The following is a 12,962-nucleotide window of genomic DNA, read 5'->3' as shown; positions in this document are numbered from 1 at the left end:
ACAATTAAAGAGGGAGAAAACTCCTCTCAGCAGCTAAAACAAACAAGGAAAGCTGAAAGAAAGCTAGTGGAGTTACTATCAGGAAAATTAAACTTTAAGGCATGAAGGGTTACTAGAGGGATATTTCATAATGGCAAAGTAGTCAGTACCAGGAATATATAATAAGACTAAGGTGGGAAACATTCAGTTTCCTAAATTCCAAAAATATAAACTAAAAACTGACAGAGGCTAGACTCAGTGGCTCATGCCTGTAATGCCAGAGCTGTAGGAGGTCAAAATTTGAGACCAGGAGGGACTATGAGGGACACAGGGACACAGAATAAGTCTCAAAAACATTTCAAAGGATTGAAATCATTTAAAGTATGTTCTCTGCCATTAGTGCAATTAAGCTATAAATCAATACAAAATAGATAACTAGAAAAATTTTACCTTTCTGGAATTTAATCACTATACTTGTATATAATTCTTGAGCTAAAGAAGAAACCACAATGGAAACTAGAAACTATTTTGAACCAAATGATAATGGAAATATAGCAAATCAAAACTTGTATACAACAGAAATACAGAGGGAAATGTATAGATTTAAATTCATATATTGGTAAGGAAAGGGCTGTTTATTAACGATCTAAGCATCCATCTCAAGAAACTAGAAAAATAGCAAATTAAAACCAATGAAAGTTGAAGGAAGGAAATAAATTATAAGAGCATAAACAAAATTAGAAAACAAATAATATATAAAAAGTTGGTTCATGTAAAAAAATTAATAAAATTCAAAGACATTGTATCAGTTACAAATGTATTGCCCCTGACCTATATATTCATTCTTTTTGCTTTGCTGTTAAAATAGACTTGCAGGTCTGGTATGGTGGTATACATCTGTAATCCCAACACTTTGGGAGGCTGAGGCAGGAGGATCACTTGAGACCAGAAGTTTGAGACCAGAATGAACAACACAGTGAGACCACCATCTCTAATTTAAACAAAATAAAATAATATAAAAATCAACTTGGGTCCTTTACATATTTTTCCTATGCCATCTGGCATGATGTTAAGCTTTCCCAATATAAGGTGCTAGAGAGACATTTGTAAGAAGAGTCTTGCTTCCTGGTTCCCCTGTGCTCATCATAGAGCAGGCCACTGTGATGTCTGAAGCTTTCCAGTGTCAGGGTCCTGCAGTGCACTGAAAAGCAGTCAGCAGCTTCCCCCATCAGCCCTCCCCTCGGGTGCTTTTTGTAGGAGATGTTCTCCAACCCCTACAGCACCTGCTGCAGCATGGAGTAGCTAGCAGCTTGCCCTACCAACTCCCCCAAAAGTTGTGCCTCAGGTGAGACACCTCTCCATGAACAGCTTTCCCCATCACCTTAGAGGACAGCATACTAGGGGATAAATTTCCAACCAGGTCCAAATGGCAGATTTCCAGGAAGTTTTGCTAATGTGGCACCACAGCAACTTCTCTGCCATTCATAGCAGCTGTGGCTCCTCCAATAAGCCTGAATCTGAGTCCTGTGGAAGAGGGATCTTTTGAGTGCCCTCTGTCTCGGCCCTGGGGTTTGTGACTGTTACTTATATCTGCTAATCCTTTTTTTTTTTGAGACAAAGGAGCCCAGAAACTACAGGATGTAGTATGCAGTGATCATGCTACTGCACTCCAACCCAGGCTGGAGTGATGACTGCACACTACATCCTGTAGCTCCTGGATTCAAGGGATCCTCCCATCCTCCTGCCTTGCCTCCTGAGTAGCTGGAACTATGGGCATGCACTACCAGACCCAGCTAATACATTTTTTAAAAATCTTTGTTTGTAGAGACAGGGTCTTGCCATTTTGCCCAGGATGGTCTTAAATTCCTGAACTCAAGCAATCCTCCCACCTCAGCCTCTCTAAGTGCTGGGATTATAAGCTAAGTAACTGTGCCCAGCTATAGTCCTATATTCTTCAGAGTTCTTTTTAGAGTAGCCCCTATTATAGTTCTTTATTTTGAAATTATTTATTAATTATTATTTTTTGAGATGAAGTCTAGCTCTGTCACCCAGGCTGGAGTGCAGTGGCGCAATCTTGGCTCACTGCAACCTTTGCCTCAAACTCCTAACCTCAGGTGAATTGCCTGGCTCAGCCTTCCAAAGTGCTGGGATTACACGTGTGAGTCACTGCACCTGGCCCCTTTCAGTTTCTGAATCTTCAGTATATATTTTTTTGAGATGGAGTTTCACTCTTGTTGTCCAAGCTGGAGTGCAATGGCGTGATCTCCACTAACTGCAACCTCCACCTCCCAGGTTCAAGCGATTCTCCTGCCTCAGCCTCCTGAGTAGTTGACATTACAGGCACGTGCTACCACGCCCAGCTAATTTCTTATATTTTTAGCAGAAACAGGGTTTCACCATGTTAGCCAGGCTGTTTTTGAACTCTCAACCTCAGGTGATCTGCCCGCCTTGGCCTCCCAAAGTGAAGGGATTACAGGCATGAGGCACCACATCCAGCCGATCTTCACTATATTGAATGGGAATTCTGATGAGCTTCATTTGATAGTTAGTTCAGTATTACATATTAACTTACTATTGGTAAAAATGTCCAAATATAGGATAAATGCTTTCCTTTCCTAATGGACTTCTTTTCAGAACAGGTCTTCAAATGTTGTCTTGTGTGATATATGTACATTTACCCGAAATAACTATCTAGTTGTTGAATAACAGTAATGTTATCTATGCTGGAGTATTCTATCAGCTACATTTTTATGACATATAAATCACATGTATACGATGTATAAACTGAAAGACCCAACAAATATATGCTACTAATCTTATCTTGCATCCTAAATAATGGTATGATCATTTATAGATGTCTTCAGAATGTCCACATTAAAATGCTACAGTAATTTCAACTAACATAAAATTGTAATCACAGAAAAATAAAGCTCAACATAAAATTCTACCTGGAGGCAGGCTTACAATTCAACAGATAAGATTATGGAGTTTGTATTTAGAAAAAATACAAACTTTCTTTTTGAAAAGAACTGAGACTTTTGAAAAAAGTCATTAAGTAATTATTACATAATTATTTTAAAATTATTAGAATCATAGAGAAGTTATTTTAATTCCACTTTGTATTAGGATATTATTAATTTCAATTCTAAAGAAGATTTTTAAAAATTAGTCAAGCAAAAGCAAGAGTATATCCCAGAGGAGCAGAACCATGCTAGAGAGGCAAGATAGCCTTGTGGTTAAATATATAAACTCTGGACTCAGACTGACTGGAATCAATTCCTAATCCTTCTACTTATTTACTAGCTGTATGACCTTGGGCAAGCTACTTAACACTATATGCTTCATTTTCTTCATCTGTAAAAAAGGGGTAAATTTGTAATACCTACCTATAAAGTTCTTGTGAAGATTAAATTAGTTAATGGAAGTTATTAAACCAGTTAACTCAGTAATTTTGGCTATTAATATTCTTACTAAACAGTCATAACTTCTACAATCCAGAAATACCTGTTTAAGCAGAATTTAGCCCAAAAGTCAAAGGAAAATACGGGACTGAGGCACACAGAAAAGAGAAGTTACATTCACAGAATTAAAATGTAGGTTTACACACATTCTTGAAGCAAAGATGCCCAGGGCAGGAAGAAGTCAAACTTATGAGATGAGGTTAAGAGGATAAGAGCCCATTAGAGGATTTAGTAAGAACGAACTCATATCTGGACCAAAAAAAAAAGCCAAAATGTTTATTATGGCAATATGAAGCATATAACTCATTTTAAGGTGATAACTCCGGGAAATAGCATTGTTTTACCTGGTCTTAAAGAAACCACTGGTAGGGAGAAGGAGGATGCTCCAAGAATAGCACTCTTCAAATGTTCTTACTGGTCAATCATTTAATAGTGATTTCTGACTGTAGTAGACCATTCTTACATTGCTATAAACAAATATCTGGGACTCAGTTCTTGATTGATTGATTAATTGAGACGGAATCTCACACTGCCGCCTAGGTTGGAGTGCAGAGGTGGAATCTCGGCTCTCTGCAACTTCTGCCTCCTGGGTTCAAGCAATTCTTCTGCCTCAGCCTCCTTAGTAGCTGGGACTACAGGCACGTACCACCATGCCCAGCTCATTTTTGTATTTTTAGTAGAGACAGGATTTCACCATATTGGCCTGGTTGGTCTTGAACTCCTGACCTCATGATCAGCCCACCTCGGCCTCCCAAAGTGCTGGGATTGCAAGCATGAGCCACCACGCCCAGCTGAGACTGGGTAATTTATAAAGAAAGCCAGGTATCTACCTGGCTTATGATAAGGCCTCAAGAAGGTTATAATCATGGCAGAAGGCAAGGGGGAGGCAGCACATCACATGGCAAAAGCATGAGCAAGAGATAAGGGGGATGTACCACACACTTTCAAATACGATCTCACAAGAATTCACTCACTATCATAAGAATAGCACCAAGCCATGAGGACTCCACTCCTATGATCCAATCACCTTCCACCAAGCCCCCCTCCCAACATTGGGGATTACAGTTCAACATGAGATTTGGGCAGGGACAAATATTCAAACTATATCACTGACTAATGCCTAAATTAAGTGCCTGGCTTGTACTATGGGGCTGACAATATAAACCTAAAGTAAATTTCTCACCTAAGGACACAAGTCTATGAACCAAAACTTAAAAATCACCTCAATTTGCCTCTGAATGGGTAGGAGGATAAAACAATTGAATATGGAACAAGAGAAAAGATTGAAAGTTTGGAAAACAGAGCCTGTGATAAAAGATTAAAGAAGTTAGAATTACTTAGTTTGAAGCAGAGAAGACAAAATAATTACGGCTTTTAACAATAATGTTACTGAAAAGAAAAAAGTGCTTTTATCATGATTGAAAGCAAAGCAAAGAGAAATGGGCAAAATTCCTGGAGATACACAATTAAATACAAAAATATTTCTCACTGACAAATGTTAGGTATTTAAGCAGAACAGGAAGATTCTGACTGGAATCTCTCTCTGTCACCCACGCTGGAGTAAGAGAGGAGTCAAAGAATTCAGGAACTTTAAGTTATAAGTATTCATTCACTGATTTAATAAATATTGACTGGGGGCCTGCTCTGTAACAAGAGCCAAGTACATAGCAGTAATCAAAATAGACTAGTCCCTACCTTCATGGAGCACACACTTAAGTGAGGGAGACAGACACTCAAGGGATTACAAATAGAGTTCCGGCCGGGCCCAATGGCTCATACCTGTAATCCCAGCACTTGGGAGGCTGAGGCGGGTGGAACACCTGAGGCTAGGAGTTTGAGACCAAACCAGCTAATATGGTGAAACCATGTCTCTACTAAAAATACAAACATTAGCTGGGAGTGGCGGTGTGCACCTGTAATCCCAGGTACTTGGGAGGTTGAGGAACGAGAATCACTTGAACCCAGGAAGTGGACATTGCAGTGAGCCAAGATTGCACCACTGCACTCCAGCCTGGGTAACAGAGCAATACTCCACCTCAAATAAATAAGTAAGTAAGTAAATAAATACATAGAATTACAAAATGGGAAAAGTGTTGTAAAGAAAAGGCACAGGGTGTTACGATAGCATCTAAAAGGGGAACCTGGCTGAGTGCAGTGGCTCATGCTTGCAATCCCAGAATTTTGGGAAACTAAGGTGAGAGGAACACTTGAGGCCATGAGTTCAAGACCAGCCTAGGAAACTTAATGAGACACACATCTTTACAAAAAATTTTAAAAAAACAACTAGCCAGACACCGTGGCACATCCCTGTAGTCCCAGCTACTCAGGAGGCTGAGGTGGAAGGATCTCATGAGCCCAGGAATTTGAAGCTACAGTGAGCTATGATCAAGTCACTGCACTCCAGTCTAGGCAACACAGCAAGATTCTGTCTTAAAAAATAAAAATGAAATAAATAAAAGGGGGACCTACCTAGCAATGTGGGATGATCAGCGATAGCTTCCCTGAGGAAGTGACATTTAAACTAGGAGCTGAAAAATGAATACACATTAGCTACGTGTGTGGATGACTGGAGGTGCATTCCAGGAAACGGGAATAGCATAGAAAGGCCCTCAGATAGGAGGGAACAGGGTACATCTGAAGAATTAAAAGAAAACAAGTGAGGCCTCTCCTGCCTCAGCCTTCTGAATAGCTGAGATTATAGGCATGTGCCACCATGCCTGGCTAATTTTTCTATTTTAGTAGAGACGGGGTTTCACCATGTTGGCTGGGATGGTCTCAATCTCTTGACCTCATGATCTGCCCATCTCAGCCTCCCAAAGTGCTGGGATTACAGGCATGAGCCACTGCGCCTGGCCATCCATATGTTTTAAAGTAAAAAAAGCATATAAAACTGTATATACTGTATAGTCTCAACAATATATATTTCTATAGTAAAATTAGGGGTGATTTCCTTAAACCGTTAAATCTTGCTATTTTCTACAGCAACCATATATTACTTTCATAAATTACACTAATTTTAAATAAATGAATTAGCTTTGCCCAGAAAGAAGGATTCTTTCTTTAAGACTTAAAATCAGGAGAAAAAAAACAAAGGACTGGGATGGATAGAGTTTGTTAGTGGGGGAGTAAGAGAGTGATGGAGTTCACATGGAAGGGATCTATAATCTCAGCAAAGCAGGAGGCAAGGACATCTGTAGCAAGCAAAGGGGTTAGGTATGACTAGCAATATTACAGTGAGGCTGAAGGTCTGGAATAGTGCCATGGGGATTCAGAGAACTGTCAGGAGCACACAGGGCTCAGCTAAGAATCTTTAGGGACAAAAAAGGAAATTATATGGATTAGTATTGTTGTTCGAAAAATTTGCAGTCATCTGTAGAATTTCTTAAAAATGTCAGGTCTTGACCAGGCGCAGTGGCTCACACCTATACTCCCAGCAACTTGGGAGGCCAAGGCAGGTGGATCACCTGAGGTCAGGAGTTCGAGACTACCTTGCCACCATGGTGAAACCCTGTCTCTACTAAAATAGAAAAATTAGCCAGGCATGGTGGCACATGCCTGTAATCCCAGCTACTCGGGAGGCTGAGGCAGGAGAATTGCTTGAACCCGGGAGGCAGAGGTTGCAGTGAGGCAAGATCGTGACACCACACTCCGGTCTGGGCAACAAGAGTGAGACACAGTCTCAAAGAAAATAAAAAGTCAGGTTCCTCACCCAGTCATTTAGTATGTCAAAGTAGAGGTCCAATAATCTGTATTTTTTTTTCTTTCTTTTTAGACAGTCTTGCTCTGTCACCCAGGCTGGAGTGCAATGGCGCAATCTTGACTTACTGCAACCTCTGCCTCCCGGGTTCAAGTGATACTCCTGTCTCTGCCTCCTGAGTATCTGGGACTACAGGTGCATGCCGCCACACATGGCTAATTTTTTGTATTTTAGTAGAGATGGGGTTTCAGCTGGTTGCGAACTCCTGAGTTTAAGCAATCCACCCGCCTTGGCCTCCCATAGTGCTGGGATTACAGGCATGAGCCACCACGCCTGGCCAATAATATGCATTTTTATAAGAGGAACTGTTTCAGATAAGCTCAGAATATGTTTTGGGAAATGCTAGCTTAAGAGTCCAGACTGACTGTAGTGAGCCATAATGCAGCCACTGCCCTCTAGCCTGTGTGACAAAGTGAGATCCTGCCTCAAAAAATATATATTTAGATGGCCGGACAGAGTGGCTCAAACCTGTAATTCTAGTACTTTGCGAGGGCCGAGGTGGGTGGATCACTTGAGGTCAGGAGTTCGAGACCACCTTGGCCAACATGGCGAAACCCCCGTCTCTACTAAAAATACAAAAATTAGCCAGGCATAGTGGTGTGAGCCTATAATCCCAGTTACAAGGGAGGTTGAGGCACGAGAACTGCTTGAACCTGGTAGGTGGAGGTTGCAGTGAGCCGAGATCACACCACTGTACTCCAGCCTGGGCAACAGAGCAAGACTCTGTCTCAGAAAAAAAATAAACACACACACACACACACACACACACACACACACACACACACACACACAGAAAACTTCCTTAAGGTGCTCTCTACTCTCATCATTTCAACTTATACAGTGAGTCTAGATGTCAAGATTTTTGTTTCCTTTTCTTTTTTTGGTATGTATGTTTTGTTATTGTTGTTTTTAATTTCAGAATAAAATTAGCTTAGAGAGACAGGAAAGAAAAGAGTAGCAAAAACAGGACACACCAATACTAAAAAAAAAAAAATACTATTATTTATGTTGTAGAACACTATACCAAACTACTTATTGCCTTACCTTCAGGAGGAGAGCAAAGTTACTCTTCAGAGAATTAGTCACGCCATTTTCATACAATTTTTTCCTCAAGTGACTTTCACTCACACTGCCACCACCAGATTGATACCTTAATAATGACTTCAGCATGGTTTCAAAAGGGTCCACTGAAACAAATTAAATATTTCTGTATCAAAATAATCACTCAAAAAGATTTCCTGTAAGAGAACAAGAGATTAGGGAGGTAAAGGATTATAGCTGAAAGCATAGCAATTCTTTTTCATAATTCCCTTAACTGTTTTCATTTTTCTTTTTTTTTTTTTGAGACAGTTTTGCTCTTCTCACCCAGGCTGAAATGCAGTGTTATGATCTGGGCTCATTGCAATCTCTGCCTCCTGCATACAAGTGATTCTCCTGACTCAGCCTCCTGAGTAGCTGGGATTACAGGCACCTGCTACCCTGCTCAGCTAATTTTTGTATTTTTAGTAGAGAGGGGGTTTTACTATGTTGGCCAGGCTGGTCTCGAACTCCTGACCTCAGGTGATCCGCCCACCTCAGCCTCCCAAAGTACTGGGATTACGGCCACCACACCTGGCCTATTTTTTCTTTTTAGTTTTTATGTACTATATATATTTAACATATTGGTGGTAAATTGCTTTTCCATTTCTCGTTTAAACTTTAGTCATGGTGCCTTTTTATTTAACAAAAATATGATAATCGATTACTATACATCAGGTGTGACAATGTGTAGTTGACATTTTCCCATCTCTTTTTTCTTTCTCAAGGTGATTTTGACTTTGTTTTTTAAATCGCAGACTCTCAATGTGTCTCCCAGACTGGTCTTCAACTCTTGAGTTCAAGTGATCCTCCCATCTCAGCTTCCTGAATAGCTGAGACTACAGGTATGTGCTACTGCATCCATTCAAGGTGTCTGTTACTGTACTAAAATTTTTCATTTTTATGTAGATAGGTTTATCTAACTTGTGTTTTATAGCTCCTAGATCTTATACCACTGTAAGAAAAGGTTTATCTACATTCTCCCCAACCAATGAGAAAAATTTAATATTTAACCAAGTTTTCCTGTATTACCTTTATGACCTGATATTTTAATCATCTAGAATTTATTTAGATATAAGGAATAAGGCAGACACCAGGTGCAATGGCTCACACCTGTAATCCCAGTATTTTGCAGGGCAGAGGTAGGAGAATTGCTTGAGTCTAGGAGTTGGAGGCCTTCCTGGGCAATGTGGTGAGACCTCATCTCCACTAAAAAGTAAAAAAAAAAAATCCAGGCATGGCAGTGCATGCCTATAGTCCCACCTACTCAAAGGCTGAGTTGGGAGGATCACTTGAGCCCAGGAGTTGTAGGTTATACAGTGAGCTATGATAGTACCACTGCACTCTAGCCTGGGTAAAAGAGGGAGGAAAAAAATAACCAATAAGGCAGGGATTGAGATTTATTTTTTCCAAATCTAACCAATATTCCCAAAACCATCTACTACTTTTCTCTTTTGTCATAAAATGCTATCTTTATCACCTACATTTGGTTTGTCTTCTGAACTATCTACTCGATTACATCTGTTGTCTAGCCCTACCACAGTATGAGGTTTTTTTTTAGATGGAATCTCTCTCTGTCACCCACGCTGGAGTATAGTGGCTCGATCTTAGCTCACTGCAACCTCTGCCTCCCGGGTTCAAGAGATTCTCCCGCCTCAGCCTCCCAAGTAGCTGGGATTACAGGTGTGCATCACTAGGCGTGACTAATTTTTGCATTTTTAGTAGAGACAGGGTTTTACCAGGTTGGCCAGGCTGGTCTCCAATTCCTGACCTCAGGTGATCCACCTGCCTCAGCCTCCCAAAGTGCTGGGACTACAGGCAGGAGCCATCGTGCCTGGCCAGGAGATTCTTTTTTTTTTTTTAAAGTGACAGGATCTTGCTCTGTCCCCTGGCTGCCTGGCTAGAGTAGAGTTCTGCAACCTTGGCTCAATGCAGCCTCAACCTCCTGAACTCAAGCGATCCTCCTACCTCAGCCTCCCAAGTAGCTAGGTCTACAGGCACACGCATCACATCTGGCTAACTTTTGTATTTTTTTGCAGAGATGAGGTCTCACTATGTTGCCCAGACTGCTCTTGAACTGGGCTCAAGTGATCCTTCCATCTAGGCCTCCCAAAGTTGCGATTACAGATGTGAGCCACTGCGCCTGGCCAGTACAAGATTCTTTAAATTAATCTAGCTTTATAATACACTATACTAACTGATAATACAAGTATTTCCCTCATTAATATTCTTTTTTTTTTTCTGAGATGGAATCTCGCTCTGTTGCCTAGGCTGGAGTGCAGTGGTGTGATCTCAGCTCACTGCCACCTCCCCCTCCTGGGTTCAAGCTATTATTCTGCCTCAGCCTCCTGAGTAGCTGAGACTATAGTCGTGCACCACCATGCTAAACTAATTTTTGTATTTTTAGTAGAGATGGGGTTTCACCATGTTGGCCAGGATGGTCTTGATCTCCTGACCTCATGATCAACCCACCTCAGCCTCCCAAAGCACTGGGATTACAGGCATGAGCCACGTGCCCGGCCTGTTAATATTCTTTCTAAGATTATTTCCTGGCGATCATGGACATTTATTCTTCTAGATATACCTTGGAACTATTTTTTCAGGGTCCCAAAAAAATCCTGTCGGAATTTACACTGAGATTTTATCATAAACACTTATAAATTAAGGAAAAACACAATTACTTAAAATACTATCTTAAATGAAGTAATAAAACTGCAGCACAGTGCCTAGCACATAGTACAAAGTACTCAATAAATGTTGACTATTCCTATCCAAGAACAATGTATATATACAGTTCTTTATTTATAAACATTCATTCTTTTAAATTTAATTTAATTTTCTTTTTTGAGACAAGTCTTGCTCTGTCGCCTAGGCTGGAGTACAGTGGCACAATCTTGGCTCACTGAAGCCTCTGCCTCCTGGGTTCAAGAGATTCTCATGCCTCAGCCTCCTGAGTAGCTGGGATTACAGGCATGTGCCACCACACCCGGCTAGTTTTTGTATTTTTAGTAGAGACGGGGTTTTGCCATATTGGTCAGCCTGGTCTCAAACTCCTGGCCTCAAGTGATCCACCTGCCTCAGCCTGCCAAAGTGCTGGGATTACAGGCATGAGCCACCATGCCTGGCCTAAACATTCATTCTTAAACAGTAAGGATCAGGTAATTAGAAAGAAAAGTAAACTTACATGTCTTATTGGGGTTGATATGTTGCTTCAGTACATCAACAGTGCCCAAACTAACCACAAGGCGCCCGCCAAACCAGAAGGAGACCACAGGCCCGTATCTCTCATGCAAATTAACCAGGAACTCGTGCAAACTTCCACTATTCACAATATCTGGAAGATTACCGTCTCTGACAAAAGAGCAATATTTGATAAAGTAATCAGTTTAGCTTGGAAAAATCAGAAAAACAATAGTTGACTCTGAATTAACTGTGTCAATAAATGAGAACAAAGGTTCATGAAATTCAAATTACTGCAAAATCCAAAACTCAATTATGTTTGCCTTCTTACTATGTTTCTATAGTTATATTTGAATATGGATTTGTCTGCTATTTTAAGAATTCTTAACACCTCATAACGAATAAAAAATCTCCACAGGAATATCTGACTTGGATACCGGAAAGCTATCCAACTTAGCTATCCAGCACCTAACTCTGAGATAACAATGGACATCATCAGCCAATGAAAATCATCAGATCAGCTATAGCAATCTTTTCCTTCTTTCCTTCTATCTTAATTCTCTTTTTAGCTTTCTCTGGCAAGGGGAAGTGAAAGCAATGAAATATTTTGATTTACACGACCCTCTTTTCTGTTCTTAACAAAGTTTAGGTTAAGTGCCCAGGTAAATTTACAGCAATCAAAGGAAAGATGAGTAATCTAAAAATGTGGTTTATCATATATATTTGTTTTGTCTTCTGAACTACCTACTCTATTCCATCTGTCTGCCCAGTCCCATCACAAAAAAAAACTTAGTTTTCTATTTATTTATTTATTTTTAGAAACAGTGTCTGGCTCTGTTGTCTAGGCTAGAGTACAGTGGCATAATCATAGCTCGCTGCAGCATTACACTCCTGGCCTCAAGTGATCCTCCACCTCAACCTCCTCAGTAGCTGGCAAGAGCTACTGTGATTAGCTAAACACATGGTTTAGTCTTGATATCAATAATGAAGAATTGACTCTACTTGATTCCAAGAAAATAATTACTCACTTTTCTTCAGTTGGAGTAATCCCTGGAATTCCTGCAGCTTGTCTGGAAGCCTTATGGGGTAAAAAACAGTTTATTATAGATCCCATAAGTCAAATGTGTTTCACCAAGACATCTGCAGGACCTTAAATAATGGCTTTTATTTTTTTGAGATGTAGTTTCGCTCTGTTGCCAGGATGGAATACAGTGGTATGATCTCAGCTTACTGCAACCTCTACCTCCTGGGTTCAAGTGATTCCCCTGCCTCAGCCTCCCAAATAAGCTGGGACTACAGGCGTGTGCCACCACACCCAGCTAACTTTTATATTTTAGTTGAGATGGGTTTCACCATGTTGGCCAGGATGGTCTCCATCTCTTGACCTAGTGATCTACCAGCCTCAGTCTCTTGAAGTGCTGGGATTAGAGGCATGAGCCACTGTGCCTGGCCTAAATAATGGCTTTCCAATTAAGTTGAATCTAAGAAATTATTTCTATATTAAAATA

At 40.5% G+C, this 12,962-nt stretch overlaps 1 protein-coding gene across 13 annotated transcripts in view; it reads right to left on the bottom strand.

Moving 5' to 3' along the window:
• Positions 1 to 12,962, bottom strand: part of CYP20A1 (cytochrome P450 family 20 subfamily A member 1) — a 161,191-nt gene that overhangs the window by 33,671 nt on the left and 114,558 nt on the right. For 8 of the 13 annotated variants that reach the window (XM_078328268.1, XM_078328267.1, XM_078328269.1 and 5 more), the window contains 3 exons: positions 12,483 to 12,532; positions 11,459 to 11,625; positions 8,242 to 8,384 (listed from right to left, as the gene is read on the bottom strand). In XM_078328268.1, coding sequence (XP_078184394.1) covers positions 8,242 to 8,384; positions 11,459 to 11,625; positions 12,483 to 12,532 — 360 coding nt within the window. Of the gene's footprint in view, positions 1 to 8,241; positions 8,436 to 11,458; positions 11,626 to 12,482; positions 12,533 to 12,962 lie in introns of those variants that run through there. The other 5 variants (XM_035305372.3, XM_078328275.1, XM_078328276.1 and 2 more) reach the window with 3 other exon arrangements.

This window comes from Callithrix jacchus, chromosome 6 (genome assembly GCF_049354715.1).
Source record: "Callithrix jacchus isolate 240 chromosome 6, calJac240_pri, whole genome shotgun sequence".
In the NCBI taxonomy this organism is placed as follows: Eukaryota; Metazoa; Chordata; class Mammalia; order Primates; family Cebidae; genus Callithrix; species Callithrix jacchus.
The sequence above is the reverse complement of the archived record's forward strand: the minus strand, read 5'-3'. Positions and strand labels throughout refer to the sequence as shown.